The 15,748-nt window shown below is 42.3% G+C and overlaps 1 protein-coding gene across 2 annotated transcripts in view; it reads right to left on the bottom strand.

Moving 5' to 3' along the window:
* Positions 1-1,967: 1,967 nt before the first annotated feature.
* Kcnab1 (potassium voltage-gated channel subfamily A member regulatory beta subunit 1) overlaps positions 1,968-15,748 on the bottom strand; it is a 379,110-nt gene continuing 365,329 nt past the window's right edge. The window contains exons 12-14 of one of the 2 annotated variants that reach the window (XM_021195477.2): positions 15,155-15,275; positions 8,646-8,734; positions 1,968-3,694 (exon numbers count right to left, since the gene is read on the bottom strand). In XM_021195477.2, the coding sequence (XP_021051136.1) occupies positions 3,605-3,694; positions 8,646-8,734; positions 15,155-15,275 (300 nt within the window). In that variant the 3' untranslated portion in view covers positions 1,968-3,604. The remainder of the gene's footprint in view (positions 3,695-8,645; positions 8,735-15,154; positions 15,276-15,748) is intronic. The other variant, XM_021195478.2, reaches the window with a different exon arrangement.

Genomic DNA, 15,748 nt, shown 5'->3' with positions numbered 1-15,748 from the left:
GGGAGAGTGATTATGCAGTTTTCTTCTGTCTTGAATGTTTCCTGCGACTGTCTTTGTTTTTAACTCTCAAAATGCCCTCTTAACTCTGTGCTACCAAATTTCTGTGTGTGAAGTCACGCAGCCATATCACTAGCTCCCTTTAAGGAATCAGTGTATCAGTCCTTTATACTTAGAAGTGTGGACCCTCTTCTCTAGTCTCTTCACCATTGAACATTGCACATACGATTCAGTAAGACACAGACAGTGAAATCCTGTGGCAGGCAGAGTTTGTACCATAAAAAGACCCCACACATCATACCAGTAAAATAGGACATTCAGAGTGCTCGCATTCTTTCTTTTCTCATATGTGTGGTAGGTAGAATCTTAGTGTTAAGAATTTTTATTTCATGATTTACTCATTTATAACTTAGTAGAAGTCTTAGATTTAAATATACAACTTGTCCTGTTTGGTATATTGTTTTAATTTGGAAAGGATAATTTGAAGTTAACTGAAATGATGGAAGTTGAATTTATACTGCATTTTTAAAAAAAGTCTTGTTATTAATAAGTATGATTAAACTTTGTTTTAAAAAATGTGTTTTTCTGTAATTCTTTATGTGAACCATAAGAGTATTTATTACACACTTTATATTAGACCTCTTTCCTACACATGTAAGTGCACCGTTGAAGTCTCTGGGCAGATGTCTGAGGCATTGACAGGTCTAGCACAGTTACAGGAAGTCCCTGCCCTAGTGTGCTGCTGTGTGCCTGCTGAGCCTTCCTACCAGGCATTACAGTAGGAAGGATTTGTATGAATGTACGAATGTACACGTGTGCATGTATGAAGAATACCAGCATATTGTTTATTTCCCACCTATTTTGAAGTCTTAGGGTAGCTAATAGGAGATTGGGCGGGTCTTTAGTTTTATTTAATTTTAATTTTATATTATTGTGCAGGTAGGTACACAGACACATGCACAGTAGCTGAGGTAGAGGAGGCTGGGGCAGCAGACAAGTGTGTCATAATGTGTACATGAAGATAAGAGGACTATTTCCTGGAGTAGGTTGTCTCCTCTAACTCAAAAAATCTTGTACAAGTGAGTGTAAAAACAGCTCTATTAAGAAAAAAGTCTTTAAAAGAGCTGTGGACTAGCATACAGGGTCCATGGGTTGTAAGCCTGATTTTGAAATGAACTAGCAATGTGGGTCCGTTTCTTGATCTGTCCTGACCAGTTCCTTGTTGTGCACATAGGTGGCTTTGCAGCTTAGGTTCCTTGAAGCAGTGCTGTTGCTGTGTTTTTGAATGATATTTGGCAGTCTATGAAGTATCAGTTCCTGAAGTAGGAATCCAGGCCCAGAGTTTGTAGTTTGTATTTGTCCTGCTTGAGACCAGCATGACTAGTTCCTTGCCAAGGAGTTCTGAAGAGGAAATTAGTAAATGTAACTTTTCTTCATAAGGGTAAAGCTGAAATGTATTACTCAGTTTACCTTGGTAGGAATGTATTGCCCATATTTGGTTTAAATCTGCAACTGCTTTCAAGGGGGTTTGAGAAGCTTTAACCTTAGTGTGCAGTTTTCCAAAATCCACTGAAAGGAAAGGAGTTTGCAAAATATTTTTTAGTTTTCTTGTAAGTGTAGTCCAAGCTGGCCACAAACTTAAGACCCCTCCCCCTCAGTTTCTTAAGTGCTATGATTACAGGTGTGTGCCAGCACTCAAAGCTTGCAGCATAAATCTCGGTCTTTTGTCTTTTCTGTTGGGATGGTGGTCGTTGAGAGAGTGTCTAATTCTGGATCCTTTGGATTCTGCTTCCTCAGAGATGGGAGTATGGGTGTGTACCACCCCTCCTTGTTTCAGCCTGTTTAGTCACTGTGACTTCTCTTAAGCATTCATTGCAGTATAGCTTTCAGTATAATTTATTTAGGTGATTATTGTTTATTTCATGGTGACATTTTATTTGTATTTTATAATGAAAGACCCAAAAGATGAGTTATGAGATTGCAGATGCCTTTATTACTCTAAGCAAATAAATTGATTTTCATTTAGACAGCACTCCACTCATTTATACATACAGTAGTTCAGTGGATTACATTTACAATGAATAGATGGAAAGTTAATTCATTTCTGTCATTAATCAGATACTCATGGGAAAAACTCCCAGGTTGCCTGCTGGAGTCTGGGTAGTAACAATCATATTTCTTGGTATCTTTCACTGATAGTTTAAGATTTAGAACTTAACCATGTGGTACATATCTGAAAATGATTCTAAGTTCGTATATTTCTTGTGTAAATCTTAAAGTGATGGAGAACTTGCTAACTAGATGAAGTAGAATGTGGTCCATCTATAGTTAGACAAATGAGAGTTAGAAAATGACCCCACCTTTACAGAAAACAAAACAACAACAAAAACTCCTTGTGTTTTATCCTTATTTACAGATACCCACACAGTTTATATAGTCATACAGTTTTTCTCAAGTGGGATACAGTGAGGGGAATTAGCCTGTAGAGGCAGGGCTAAGTGTATCTCAGATTCTGAGTGCAAAGCTAAGCCCCTTTGTTCCATGCAAAGAGCTTTCATGCATATGGTGTAGTGTGTGATACAATTAGATTCACGAGCGTCTTGAATATTTTGCTTTTTCTTTTGGGCAAGTTAATTCATCTAGCATGTACTTAGGAATGAAAAAAATTTTTTTTTACATTGCTTATGATTTGTTTTCATTTTAATAACCAGAAAATATCAAGCATTATATAATAATGTCCCAACGGTCAATTGAACACTTGCCTTTCTGGGTATTTATAGGTTTAATTAGAAAACTGAGCATGTATGTACTTTTAAAGCTCAAATATTTATACTCAACAGAAATTGTGCCTACAAGCAATTGAAAGTATATGTAGGCTTTAATAGAAAGTAAAAAAATGAACACTTAACATTTTATTTAAAGCTGTTTCCATAACATTGTAACCCTTTTATAAATCAGCATTATGTATCTAGTAAAGATTGGGATAGTCATGCCTTTATAACTATGTAAATGGATATGTTAGAACCCTGAGAGACACCCCAGTTAAATTGTACAGGGCCAGGCAACAACATAACTTTAGAGATAGTGAAAGCAAATACCTAGAAATTTTATTTGAATTACAGGTGACATAAAACTTGCTAGTATGAATATGAAATATGGAAAAAACAAAAAACCTAGTTCAGTTTGTTCTCCCGAGCAAGACTAAAGAGTGAGGATATCCTGTTTCCTATGCAGGTCATATACTGTATCTTGTGAAATTTGTTCTTTTGAAAAAAATATATATGTACAGCCTTCTTCTGAAGATAATAGATTCCCCTACCCCAATATTCTTTCCATTGCAAAAACATGAGGTACACAGACCAATGCCAGGATAGGGGACCAGTCCAAGATAAGAAAATAGAATGGATTTTCTGGCTTGTGAATTTTCAGATGTGTTCAGAATCCAGGGTGCACAGTGGTAGCAACAGCAGAAACCTCAGAGAATCTGGGACTCTAGAGGTTGAGCAGCAAACTGCTAAGTGATTGAAAAGAGTGGCTGGTAAGGCCGTTCTGCACTGCCTACCCATCATGACTTTACTCATGCAGCTTAAGTGGCTCATGCATTGCCTTATGATCTATAGTCCTTTTTGCTGTAGGGCTTGTTGCGTAGTATGTTATCAATCTCATTCACCACATGAGATGTCATCTTAGGGAGGACCTGAGAGTAGGGGAGAAGCACAAAGGGTGGTTAGGGTTGAGCATTTGTCTTGTGGAGTCAACATTAAGCAGTCATTTATACTTGCGGTATGTTTGCAAGCCATAGCTAAAATGAAGGTCCGCTACCCCCATGCCCCACAATGGACAAGCTTCAAGTCAGGGGTTGTGTTTGTTGACTAAAGAAATGAAGAGGTAAGTCAAGTCTCAGGAGTACAGAGTAGCTTTATCCGGTGGAAGTTCAATGTCAACAATCTATGTTGAGTAGTACTAAGTCCTTCAAATCCTATGAATATACACTTAAGTATACTGATCTAGAGACTGGGAATGGACCTTCCAGCTCCTGCTTAGAACTCTTAAAGGATGTTTGCAGCTTAATAGGCCTCCTGGATAGATGGGACAGCACGTACATGAACAGTGAAGTGGATACCAAGGACAGACTAGTGGAGATGGCAGGGACTAGGGAACAGAAGCTGCAATGTGTAGGAGACCTCGGATGCCACTGTATAAGAATGAAGACAGCATTCTCCAGGTTGTTGTGAAACCTAAGTTATTGGTTTTCACCTTCCTAATGCTGTGTCCCTTTGCTCTAATTCCTCATGTGGTGGTGACCCCCAACCATAACATTATTATTATTATTGTTTTTTTTTTACTACTTCAAAACTAATTTTGCTGCTCTGAATCATGATGTAAATATCCGATATACAGGACATCTGTTATGGCACCCCTTTGGGGGTCGTGACCCACAGGTTGAGAACTGCAGCTCCAAGGACTTGATTTCCCCCATCAGATACCAGGGAAAAGTTGAAGAATGAGTTGGAGGAGCCTGAATGGTATCAGATGGTCAGAGTCACAGTCGGAGAGACAGCGAGGGACTTGGCAAGGCTAGTGATAGTGGAATGGGAAAGGGGGATCTGGGGGTGGGATCAGTGTGAAGTGGCATGTGCTGTGTGCATGTGGAGCATTGTGTAGAACTGACTTGCATAGAGGCCGCAGCTCGTTCAGGGCTAGGTTATACCATGAGACAAGGGACAAAGACCTGCTTTCTCTGGAATAGTCTGACCCTGTGTACAGAGACTGGTGAGATGCAATTAGATGACCAGTTCTGAGGTCTGGGCCTCGCCCTTAGCTGCAGCCCTGCTGGCCGAGGTGACCTTGTCTCCAGGGCTGCCCTTAGCAGCCTGTGGGTTTGGCAAAATAGTGCAGCTCCTGTGTCTGGGAAACTTGTGGTTCTGGTTGTTTTGTTTGTTTGTTTTTTTGTTTTGTTTTTTTTTTCCTACCTGAAGTGAAAGGAGGAGTTTTGTTTCCCACTAGCTCTGAAGTCTCAGGTTCTTTTTTTTTTATTTTTTTCTTTATTTACATTTCAAATGCTATCCCGAAAGTGCCCCATATCCNCCCCCCCCCCCCGCCCCTGCTCCCCTACCCACCCACTCCCACTTCTTGGTCCTGGCCTTCCCCTGTGCTGGGTCATATAAAGTTCGCAAGACTAAGGGGCCTCTCTTCCCAATGATGGCTGACTAGGCCATCTTCTGCTACATATACAGCTAGAGACACAAGTTCAGGGGGTACTGGTTAGTTCATATTGTTCCACCTACAGGGTTGCATCTCCCTTCAGCTCCTTGGGTACTTTCTCTAGCTCCTCCATTGGGGGCCCTGTGTTCCATCCAATAGCTGACTTCTGTGTTTGCCAGGCACTGGCATAGCCTCACAAGAGGCCGCTATATCAGGGTCTCTTCTGCAGAATCTTGAAGTCTCAGGTTCTAAATAGCTAAAGTTACTTGGAGACGTCTGAGACTGGAGTTCAAAAACTGGATTTGGTGGACAAGAAATCCAGTGGGCTAGCCATGTGAAATGAAAAAAAAAAAAAAGTCACTGTCAAAATACCTATCAGCTAGAAACAGTGAAAACATGAAAGAACTTGAGTAAAATATGAAATTGCAGTGTGTCTGTAGTATTAAAGGACCAGTGTCTTTTAAAGGATCCATACTTTCAGAATTTTATGTGAAATCACTTCTAAAAAATGCAGCAGGTACTTTACAACATTTTAAGCTGTTGTGCAGATTTAGTTGTAAAACCTTATTGTTATATTGCCTATAGGACTTGGTGGTGTAAGGGGAGGTTTGACTAGGAATGTTTTCCTGGGGCTGAGGGTCATCAGGGAGGGCCTTCAGGACTAAGTTCTTTGAGAATGATGGAGGTTTTTTTGCAAGTTGGGTGGTGTTACTTGGGAGATAAGAGTATGGACCACTGCTAATTTGGTGATAGTGGTAGGGGAGGTTTGCCCTGAAGTATTCTAGTGGCTAGAGACCAGAATCCTGACTGGGGGGAGGAGGAGAGGAGAGACAGAGACAGAGAGCGTACATGTGCATCCAAGAATGTGTACACACTCGTGCCATAGGCATATTTCATTGCTCATACTTCTACAGTCCCGAGGCCTTTCCTTTCGTTATGGTAGCCAGCATCCCACATTTTCTGTACATTTGCAGCCAGTTCCAACAGTGTTAGGCCTCTCCAGATACCTAGTGTACTTTTCACCACATCCAGGGCTTCTGTCACACCATGTCTAGACTGTTATGTGCTGCTGCTTGGGGTGAAGGAGAAGGGAAGTTTGGTAAGCCCTTGTGATAGCAATGAGGCTGTCTGGGTAACATCCTTATCCTTTGCCTTCTGAGAATAGAAATCCCATCCTGCTGCCAGCCAGAGCCTTACTAGGGAGAGAATGCTTTGGGAGTTAGAGATCCTTTCCTCGCTGCCCAGATCCTGCAGCTCTCACAGTTTAGACCCAGGGTGCCGCTTCATTTCTGCCCCTGGCGTGACTTTCCCTGGGATTGAGGATCATAGTGTTAGCATGATAGGAATCCTGCATTTCTCTTCCTGCCAAGATTTTTATGTGTTCTTCTCAGATCTGCAAATCTATCCACTCTACTTCTATTGCCTAGGTGATGACCACACCTGCATCCTTGGGGCAGCCTTAGGAATCCCCGAACATTCAAATAGAAGCATGTCTGTCCTCTACATTTTGTAAAGGATTCCTCCTCACCTATAAGGAAAATGATAGTCTGGCATAAGCCATGTTCCCTCTTAACTAGGTCCTTTGTACTGCTCTTTCTTGTTCCTAAAGTGTACTTCAGGGTTTCTTCATGCTATGGCAAGGCATACAAACCAAACTCAGAATAAACATCATATAGGGAGGGGGCTTTTGCAAAGTTATTATGTCAAGTAGACCTACCTCTTTCTCAGTTGCTCTCTAGTGCAACAATATGTTTGCTTAGTAACTCCTGGTCTGAAATTTTGTGCATTTTTATTAGTCTCCTAGTAGAATGTAAGCTTGTTAAAGACTGGACAGTATCTTGTGTCCTGTGGTGGTACATAGTGAGCTTTCAGAGGCCAGCCTTTTTAAAGCATAGATTTCTTAATTTACTCTTTCCACCAGCAGTTTTAGGACAGGATCTTGCTCTTACTCATTATAGTAACTCAACTGTCTCCTTGGTGCCAGATGCAGTAGGTATTCCATACACTAGTGAAATTGAAATTTTTATATTGAACTTCAAAGTTCTTCTGGGTACAAACTGTACCCCTACCCCATCATCATTGTGTAACCTTGTTTTCCCAGTGCATAACAGAAAATGGATGAAGATGGTATGGTTCATTAGATGAGGCATTCCCTGTGAAGTTCCCACAGAATCCAGGAGGAACCATGACTGGGCAGAATTTGGAAATAGCTGTGGAGTATTGCCCCACTTCCTGGTCTGGAGAAAGATGGTGGCTAGGCAGGCAATCTACCATTTATGTACCTTTGTATTCTGCTTTGTTTTTCACCCTCCCTGCCCTCTCTCTCTTTCTTTTGAAACAGGGCTTTTCTGTGTAGCCCTGACTGTCCTGAAACTCCCTCTGTGGACCATGCTGGTCTCAAACTTACAGAGATCTACATATCTCTGCTGGGATTAAAGGTGTGCACCACCATTCTGGTCTGTTTCTGAAAGGGGGTTTTAAATATTCATGTCCACCTTCATCTGTCTGGTTTGAGGAGAGGTGACAGGGCTTGTTTTAGGAATAGATGGATAGCCAAGAAGCCTTGAGTCTGTTCCCAGTGAACAAGAGGGAAACATGTTTGCTGGTCTTAGCAGGCTATGGCTAAGCAGTGGGTGGGCTGAGGATATCCTAAGACTCAGTAAAGCTGAAAGGAGCAGGCTCAGGACTGAGGTGTGTTCAGTGCTGAAGAAAGGTGATCCCAACAGATCACCAGCGCCACTCCTTAGATGCCCCTGATCATCTTCAACATATTCCCCAGGTGCTGCTGCAACCTCAGGCCAGCGCCTGGCCTTCAGGCCATCACTTGGGTGATAAGATCTTGGTATGGAATAGGCCTCCTGGATTTTCTTTCAAGGGGATGTGATCATGAAAGTTCCAAACAGGAATTTATTCTCAGTTACTTCTGGAGTAATAACTAAGGGCCACATAGTAGGAAGTGTGAAGTCAGTGGAGAAGAGAGCCACAGGTCTCTGACCTTCAGGCTTACAGTACACAGAGGGCACAGACAGTTATGCATCTTACCCTAAGTGGTATGATGAGTGGGATCACAGGATGCTGTTAGATGATTAGAAAAGGAGTGTGGCATAGTATATTGGCAATAGTTTATGGAAGGAACAAATGAACTCACAGTATGTATTGTCCTGTAGCCATTACATCTCAAGCAGACAGTTGAGCATGCTTTTATGATTATATTTATCAGTTGCCAGGTGTGACACGGGAGTGCACCGCCCCACACAGATGATCCGCTGGAATTTGAGAAACTTGTTTCTTAAATAAGCAGAGGACAGCCCAAGTTCCGTGTATAATGTTAATGTGTTGTTGCTTCTTACAACTTTCTGTTTCCTGCTACCTTGTCTAGTTCTCTGCCTGCAAACACACTGTAACATCCCCTGGAGTTTGCTAGAAGGGGCTGCAGTACTTGCCTGAATGGCACCAAGGTTTTCAATGAGTTGTTCCGGAGTGGATGATCCCAGGAGCACAGAACTCACACCCTCATTTCTCAGGCACCATGCTGCAAAGAGCAAAGCACTGGGGTCAGGATTATTGATACGCTTGTAGTTAGTGTGTGTGTGTGTGTGTGTGTGTGTGTGTGTGTGTGTGTGTGTGTGTGTGAGATAGAGGATACACTGTTTTCTGGGCTTAAATACTAGAACAGCACCCTTGTTCAGATGTTTAATGGATAGTAGGTTTGTGGCTTTCTGGCTTTTTTGTATTTTGCTCCAACTACCATGCTCACCAGCTAATGATGTCTGGAATCTTGTTCTTGCCAGGCTCCCTCTGTCTTCTACAGGGTATCACTTTTCTTCCTCTGTCAACCCTTTGCATTGATTATCTCAGTTGCTTTTTTACTCTCAAAGCTGCAGTCCTTCCTCTGCTTTAGTAAATCCCATCAAAACCCAACCTGTGTTTTCTACTTGGGGCTAGTAAACCAGAGAGAACCATAGAATCTCATAGTCTGGCATCTCTTATGTCCCCTCTCCTTTGCTATCTTGCCATTGGGCCTTAGCCAGGCTGACAACCCTCTCTTTGATCCTTGATCATCCTTACCTCAAATGACATAAAGTCTGCCCTCCTTTGGTGCTGTTTGCTTTTTTTGCTTTTGTTTGTTTCATGGAGCCAGGCTGATCTTCAACTTGCTATTAACCCGAGATTTTCCTTCCTTTACCTCATGAGTGCTGGAATTGCAGGCATGAGCAACCGTGTTGGTCGGATCTCTACCCTAAAGATCTCACTCTCATCAGGTGACCTTCCTAGAACTTTATCTAAAATATTAAATCCACCAATGTGATGGTTTGTATATGCTCTGCCCAGGGAGTGGCACTAGCAGAAAGTGTGGCCCTGTTGGAGTAGGTGTGTCACAGTGGGTGTGGGCTTTAAGACCTTCATCCTAGCTGCCTGGAAGCCAGTATTCTAGCAGCCTTCAGATGAAGATGTAGAATTCTCAGCTCCATGGCATTCCTGCCTGGATACTGCCATGTTCCCACCTTGATGATAATGGACTAAACCTTTGAACCTGTAAGCCAGCCCCAATTAAATGTTGTCCTTATAAGAGTTGCCTTGGTCATGGTGTCTGTCCACAGCAGTAAAACCCTAAGACAACCAGGTAGAATATTCTTCACTTATCTACCTACTTAGTACCCACAATGATACAGTCCAGTTGCAGACGATGCATGCTGTTTTGGCCTAAGGTCAAACTGCCCTGAATCCTTCTCCCCCCCCCCCCCCTTTTTTTGGATTAATTAAACATTTATTTCTCTGCTCCCTGAAGGTTTAGTTTCCTGTTTTCCTTTGTCAGTAAAGAATGCTCCGTTCTTTTTCACTGTAAAATAGCCTCTGACTTTGTACTTGCTTAGACACTTCTCTAACTTTGAAAATTCTGAAAGGCCACTTTAGGCTCCTGTACTGCCCTTCATCATAGTCCAGTCCCCCCTTACCCTGTTCTGGAAGCCAAGGCCCCAGCGACCTCCTGGTTACAATGAATGTCTGAGCGTGGGCCTGCATGTTTCTGCTGGACCTTCCCGCCTTGCTTTGCCAGTTCCATTTGGCTCAGCATCAACATCTTTGCCTCCCTACTAGAATTCTGGGACCTTTAGGAATTGTCCTTTTTTTCTGAGTCCACCTTCCCTTTTAAATTCCAGGTGGAGTTGGTTATTCCTTCTGTTTCCCTAATCCATTGATTCTTACACTTTAGCATATGACAGAGTTATCTGGGGGGGCCTCTGTAGCATCCTTTCTAGGCCTCAAGAGTTTTTACTTAGAAGATCTTGCCTTGAGATATGGGCTTCTATGTATTTATTTGATAACATTTTGTTGTTCAAGCTGGCCTTGAACATTTTATGTAGCTCAAGGATGACCTTAAAGTTCTGACACTGCCTCTGCCTCCTGAGCCCTGGGATTAGAGACATGTGCTGTCCTCCCAGGCTTATGAGATACTGAGGCAAGCATTTTACATGTCCAGCCTGGGGATTTAAACTATCTTTTTAAGAGGAGGGAGAGGAACAAGCTTTATTGAACTGGAAATTACATATAAAAAAGAATTTAGCCTGTTTTTGAGTGTACATTACCTTTAAAAAAAAGGTTAGCAGCCTTAGAAATGTTAGTGTGCAGCCATTACCATTTTAAATTCAGTTAGTGGAACAATCCCATCCCCGAGAAAATACCTATGACAGGCCATAATTGATAACACACTTCAGCCCTACATAATCACTATTTGTTTTTAGATCTGTCTTTCTGAACAGGTCATCTTTTGTATTTGATTTCTTTCACTTTGCACTTGTTTCCTCTGGTGTAACAGTGTATCGTTTCCATGCTGCATAGTATTTGACAGTGTAGACGCCTGGAGGGTCTCTGCTCTGGCTCCTCTCTCCTATGCTGCCGCTCTACACATCGCATCCTCAGGAGCTCTGTGGAATGCTTTTCCTATCTTTTGCTTCAGCTGCCCCTCCCTTAATACAGATGCCCTACGCCTAGCTGCAGCTTCTCTAAGTTTCATAATGCCACTTTCCTGACTTCAGCTTGTGCATAACAAGATCCTTTTCCTTTAAGGTGACATGTATTTCTTACTCTGGTAAATCCTATTTTCGATTCTGCCTCCCTGCCTTAATTTTTGTTCTTCAAGAAAACTAGTTCGTTGGTCTCTCTATCCCGAAACATCATACTGGCTTTCCTTGCTGGGAGTTGGGGAGTCCTTTGCCTGGAAGGCACTTTCTTACCCTCACTTTTTCTTTGTCCTGTTAACATCTCATCTTTTGAGGTTGCCAACAGTCTTCTGCCTTCTTCCTAAAGCCTATCCTGCATTCCAGACCAGCCAGTGTGCCCTATACATTATAACCTGCGCTCAAATCTGTTAATTTTCTGGATGTGCCCATTAGGCTGTGGGATGTGGCTATCTTGCGTTGGACGCTTAGTAGCCTACTCCATACCTGGCCCATGGGACACTGATTACATGCTTGCTGGGAAACAGGTCTGGATGATTGTCTCATCTCCTGCACATCTGCCTCCTTTGACTCAGGCCCCGCTGTCTGTCAGCTGATCCTCTAAGCTGTTACCAGGGCTCTGAGGCAATCACTGAATCCTTCCAGGTGGTCATAGTCAGCGCCCTCTCTTCCCCCTGGCTTTCTTGCAGTCCACTCTGCACTTAAAACCCCGTTTGGAACCAGTGGGAGTTCCAGGTCAAAGTGAGACCCTAAGCAGTTGCTGCTGCAGCAGCTGATTCCTCCAAGGGCTACAGGGCTAAGAGAACCCACTCTGCAGAGCTGGCCGATCCATGGATAGCCCCTGCCTGCAGCTGCTTCTTTACAATCAGCCTGTCTCCCTGGGTAACATGCACAGTGCCTGTTAGCTGCCAGTGAGCTGTGAGTGCTGGCTTCTGGGCAGGTGTGTGCTGGGGAACAGCATGCAGATTCAAGTAGTCTGTCTCAGTGCCGGAAGCTTCCCTTCTCCAGGTCACCCCTGCCCTGGAGACCAAAGGCAGTGAGGCTGGGAATCATTCCTTTTGGGGTCTGAGAATTCTGTGGATAGAAATTACTTGTTTGTAAAGAAGAAAAGATGACAGGAGAGAAAACCGGCTAGAGCCGTGGCTCTCGGCCTTCCTAATGCTGCGGCCCTTTACCACAGTTCCTCATGCGGTGAACCCCAGCCATGAAATCATTTTTGTTGCTACTTTATAACTGTAATTTTGCTACTGTTATGAATTATAATGTAAATAAATATTTGATATGCAGGATATCTGATATATATATATATATATATATATATATATATATATATATATATATAACCTCTGTGAAAGGATGATTTGACCCCAAAGGGATCATGTAACTGGTGATCTGGGGCATAGTTTAGAAAGGATTAGAAGGAAGAGCCAGCATGTATCAGTGTAAACCTAAGCTCTGTGCAAAGGGCGTGTCAGGAATAGCTAACACCCAGAAAAGGTCTAAATTTTTAAAAGGTTTTCTCTCCAGGAAGATAATGTTCAGCCATTACTTGTAGAGTTTAATGTAACCTCCTTGGTATTCGTGGAAGATCAGTTCTACCTCCCCCCCCCCCCCCCAATGCAGGAGCACTCCACTCTGTTTTATAAGAATGTCTTGGCATTTGCATATCTATTCTCCTATATTCTTAAAATTATCTCTATATTACTTACAATGCCTAATACAATGTAAATTGTTGGTTGGCTTTATGGACATGAAAGTCTGAGTGCACTCAATTCATATTACTACCTAAAATCTTATTTACAGTAATAGAATCTATTTTCCTTGTGTGTTAAAACCTCAAGCCCAGAATGTCTAGTTATACGCAATATATCCTTTGTCAATATCACCATCCTTGCCGCTTACTGAACTTACATATACTGAGTCTTTATATATACAGTTTTGTTTAGTTCAAGCTTATAAGGTATAGATTATATCCATTACACATGAGAAAATCAGGCCAGGTAACTTATCTATGATCAGCCATTTTGCTGTTCTTGCTGAAGCTGCAGATACTGCATTAAACACACACCTTAACTCTTCTAAAGAAAGCATTAAGGTGTGCCCCTAAGGTCCCTTGGGCATATGATGAGCCACCTTCCTTCTTCACTCACTCAGTGTGAGGGTGTTCACATGGACATACAGCAGCCAGAGAGCAACTCTAGGAGTCCATTCTACTCTGCGGCTTCTGGAGATCAGCCAGGTCATTAGTCTTGGTACTAAGTGGCTCTACCCAATGAGCCATCTCTCCAGCCTTCATTTCCAGTGTTCTAGTACTGTTTGCTGTAATTTTTAACTTCTAACTTTAGCAGAGCCAAACTATCGGCAAAAATTCTATTACTATTTGCACAGACCGTACCACTGGCTATTTATCTCTTGGGGTCAATGTATCTGTTTTTTATTTATTTTTTATTTTTTTAAATTTTTTTTGCTGTGTTTTACAATTATTTGTTGCTGTTTCTTATTAGGACCCCCCCCCTCCCCGGAGTTAACACCTATTTTATTCATTTCTCAATTGCTATGCCAGTTCTAGTAAATCATCTAGTGACATTTGTAAGACAAGGCTCCTCATAGCATGCACCTCACAGGATTGTTCACAGTCTAAGAGTCAAAGAAGGTAAGACAATGAACGTGAAGTGCATATAACACAGCGTGGACCCTGATGACCCCCAAGTTTGAATGTTTCTGTATACAGTGTGGGGGTCATTAATCATGTGTGAATACTGAGCCCATGTTCAGGCTGAAGGTGCTTCAGAAGTAAAATACACGCTGTTTTTTTTTTTTTTTTTTTAAATAAGCTGAAAAACAGTATTTAAAAAAACCTAAGTAATTTTTTATATTATATGTTGAGATGGTAGTTTGGGTAGATTATATTAAATAAAGTGGATTATTAAAATGTCTGTTTTATTTTAAAGCTTTTTAAAAGTGTTTGCTTATGTACATATGCATGTATGTTTTTATGAATGTATGCCATATGTCGTCAGGTACCTGTGGAGGCCAGAAAAGGGTGTTGGGTCCCCTGGAATTGAAGTCGCAGAAGGTTTTGAGTCACTGGACATGAATGTTGGGAATCAAAACTCTGGTTCTCTGGAAGAGCGGCGAACACTCTTAACCACCGAGCCATCACTCCAGCTCCTGTTTTTCTTTCTTAATATGGCCATTGGCAAATTTGAAAAGAAATAAGTAGTTCCATTATGTTCTAATGGACAGTGCCAGTGCATTTGTTTTTTGGGTGGCCGTGACCTTTCACGGACTTCACAGCATGAGAAGAACAATTTTCATGGCTGTTGAAAAGTTTCCAGGGGAAGCTGCCCTTGTGGTATCATCTTTCAGTGTGGCAGAAGCCTCTTTGTAGCCCTATTTCTCAATCTCTCACCAACCCTGTCTTAGTGTCAACAGGGGGAGGAACCTGAGCCAGAAGAAATGGGTGTCATTGTGTAGTGACACAGTTTACCTCAGACACTGGAATATGTGTGTACTTTTAAATTATTTTTTATATAATATGTTTATCATTCACTCCCTCCTGCAAGTCTTACCAGATCCTCTCTAGCTGTCTACCCACCCAACTGGTTTCCTGTCTCCTTTCTTTCTCTTCCTTTCTCCCTTCTTCCCTCTTTTTCTCTCTTGTACTCTCATACTTGTTCCTCCCCTCCCCTCCCCTCCCCTCCTCTCTCTCTCTCTCTCTCTCTTTTCACTGATATATTCTCATGCAGCTGTCTTATAAGGAAGAAAGGAAAGAAAAAAATGTAGCATATAGAAAATTCTGGGAAACCTTGAATAATTCCCTTTCTCTGTTGTGTGTACCAGAATTTGATGCTTCTGATGTTAGCCTGCCCCTGTTGTAGACATTTTGCCATGACAGGGTGTGGGTCAACCATAGAAAAGTGGTTTTTTTAGTAATATCAGTGAAAGTAACTCCCTGACACAGCCTGGTCTGCCATGCCCTCGTCGTTCCTTACCCACAGCCAGCTGTGGTAGCGTGCACCCCAGGCGCTCGGCGATCGGAGAGAGGTCTTTCAGCTTGTTTTGCTGTTTTCTCCCCTCTTCACTTACAATTCTTTCCTTCAACCACTGGTAGCACTGGAAATAATGATAACACGTAAGTCTTATACAAGTGTGGTGTTAAATCAATAAAATATAAGAACCTCAGGTGGGGCTGGAGAGATGACTCTCACCAGTTAAGACTGTCCACTGCTCTTTCAGTGGACCTGAGTTTGATTTCCAGCTCGATCATCAGGCAGTTCACAACCACCTGTAACTCTAGCTCTCTGAGGTCAAATGCCCTCTTCTGGCCTCCAGGGGCGCCTGCTCTCGTGTGGCACACACCCATGTACACGCCCATAGGCTCAGCTTTCCGTTCAGAGAGCTGGCTGCCAAGTTTTCTGCCCCCTGAAAACTCATAGCTTTGCATTATTGCTGCAACTGTCCTCCCTGTTGCCTTATTCCATCCCAAATCTCATTGTTATTTTAAGATATTTTACATGTGTGTATGTGCATATGTGTAGGTGGCCTTGGAGATCATAAGAAGATGTTAGATTTGTAAGAGCTGGAGT

Source organism: Mus pahari, chromosome 4 (assembly GCF_900095145.1).
Source record: "Mus pahari chromosome 4, PAHARI_EIJ_v1.1, whole genome shotgun sequence".
NCBI classification, from domain to species: Eukaryota; Metazoa; Chordata; class Mammalia; order Rodentia; family Muridae; genus Mus; species Mus pahari.
The sequence above is the reverse complement of the archived record's forward strand: the minus strand, read 5'-3'. Positions and strand labels throughout refer to the sequence as shown.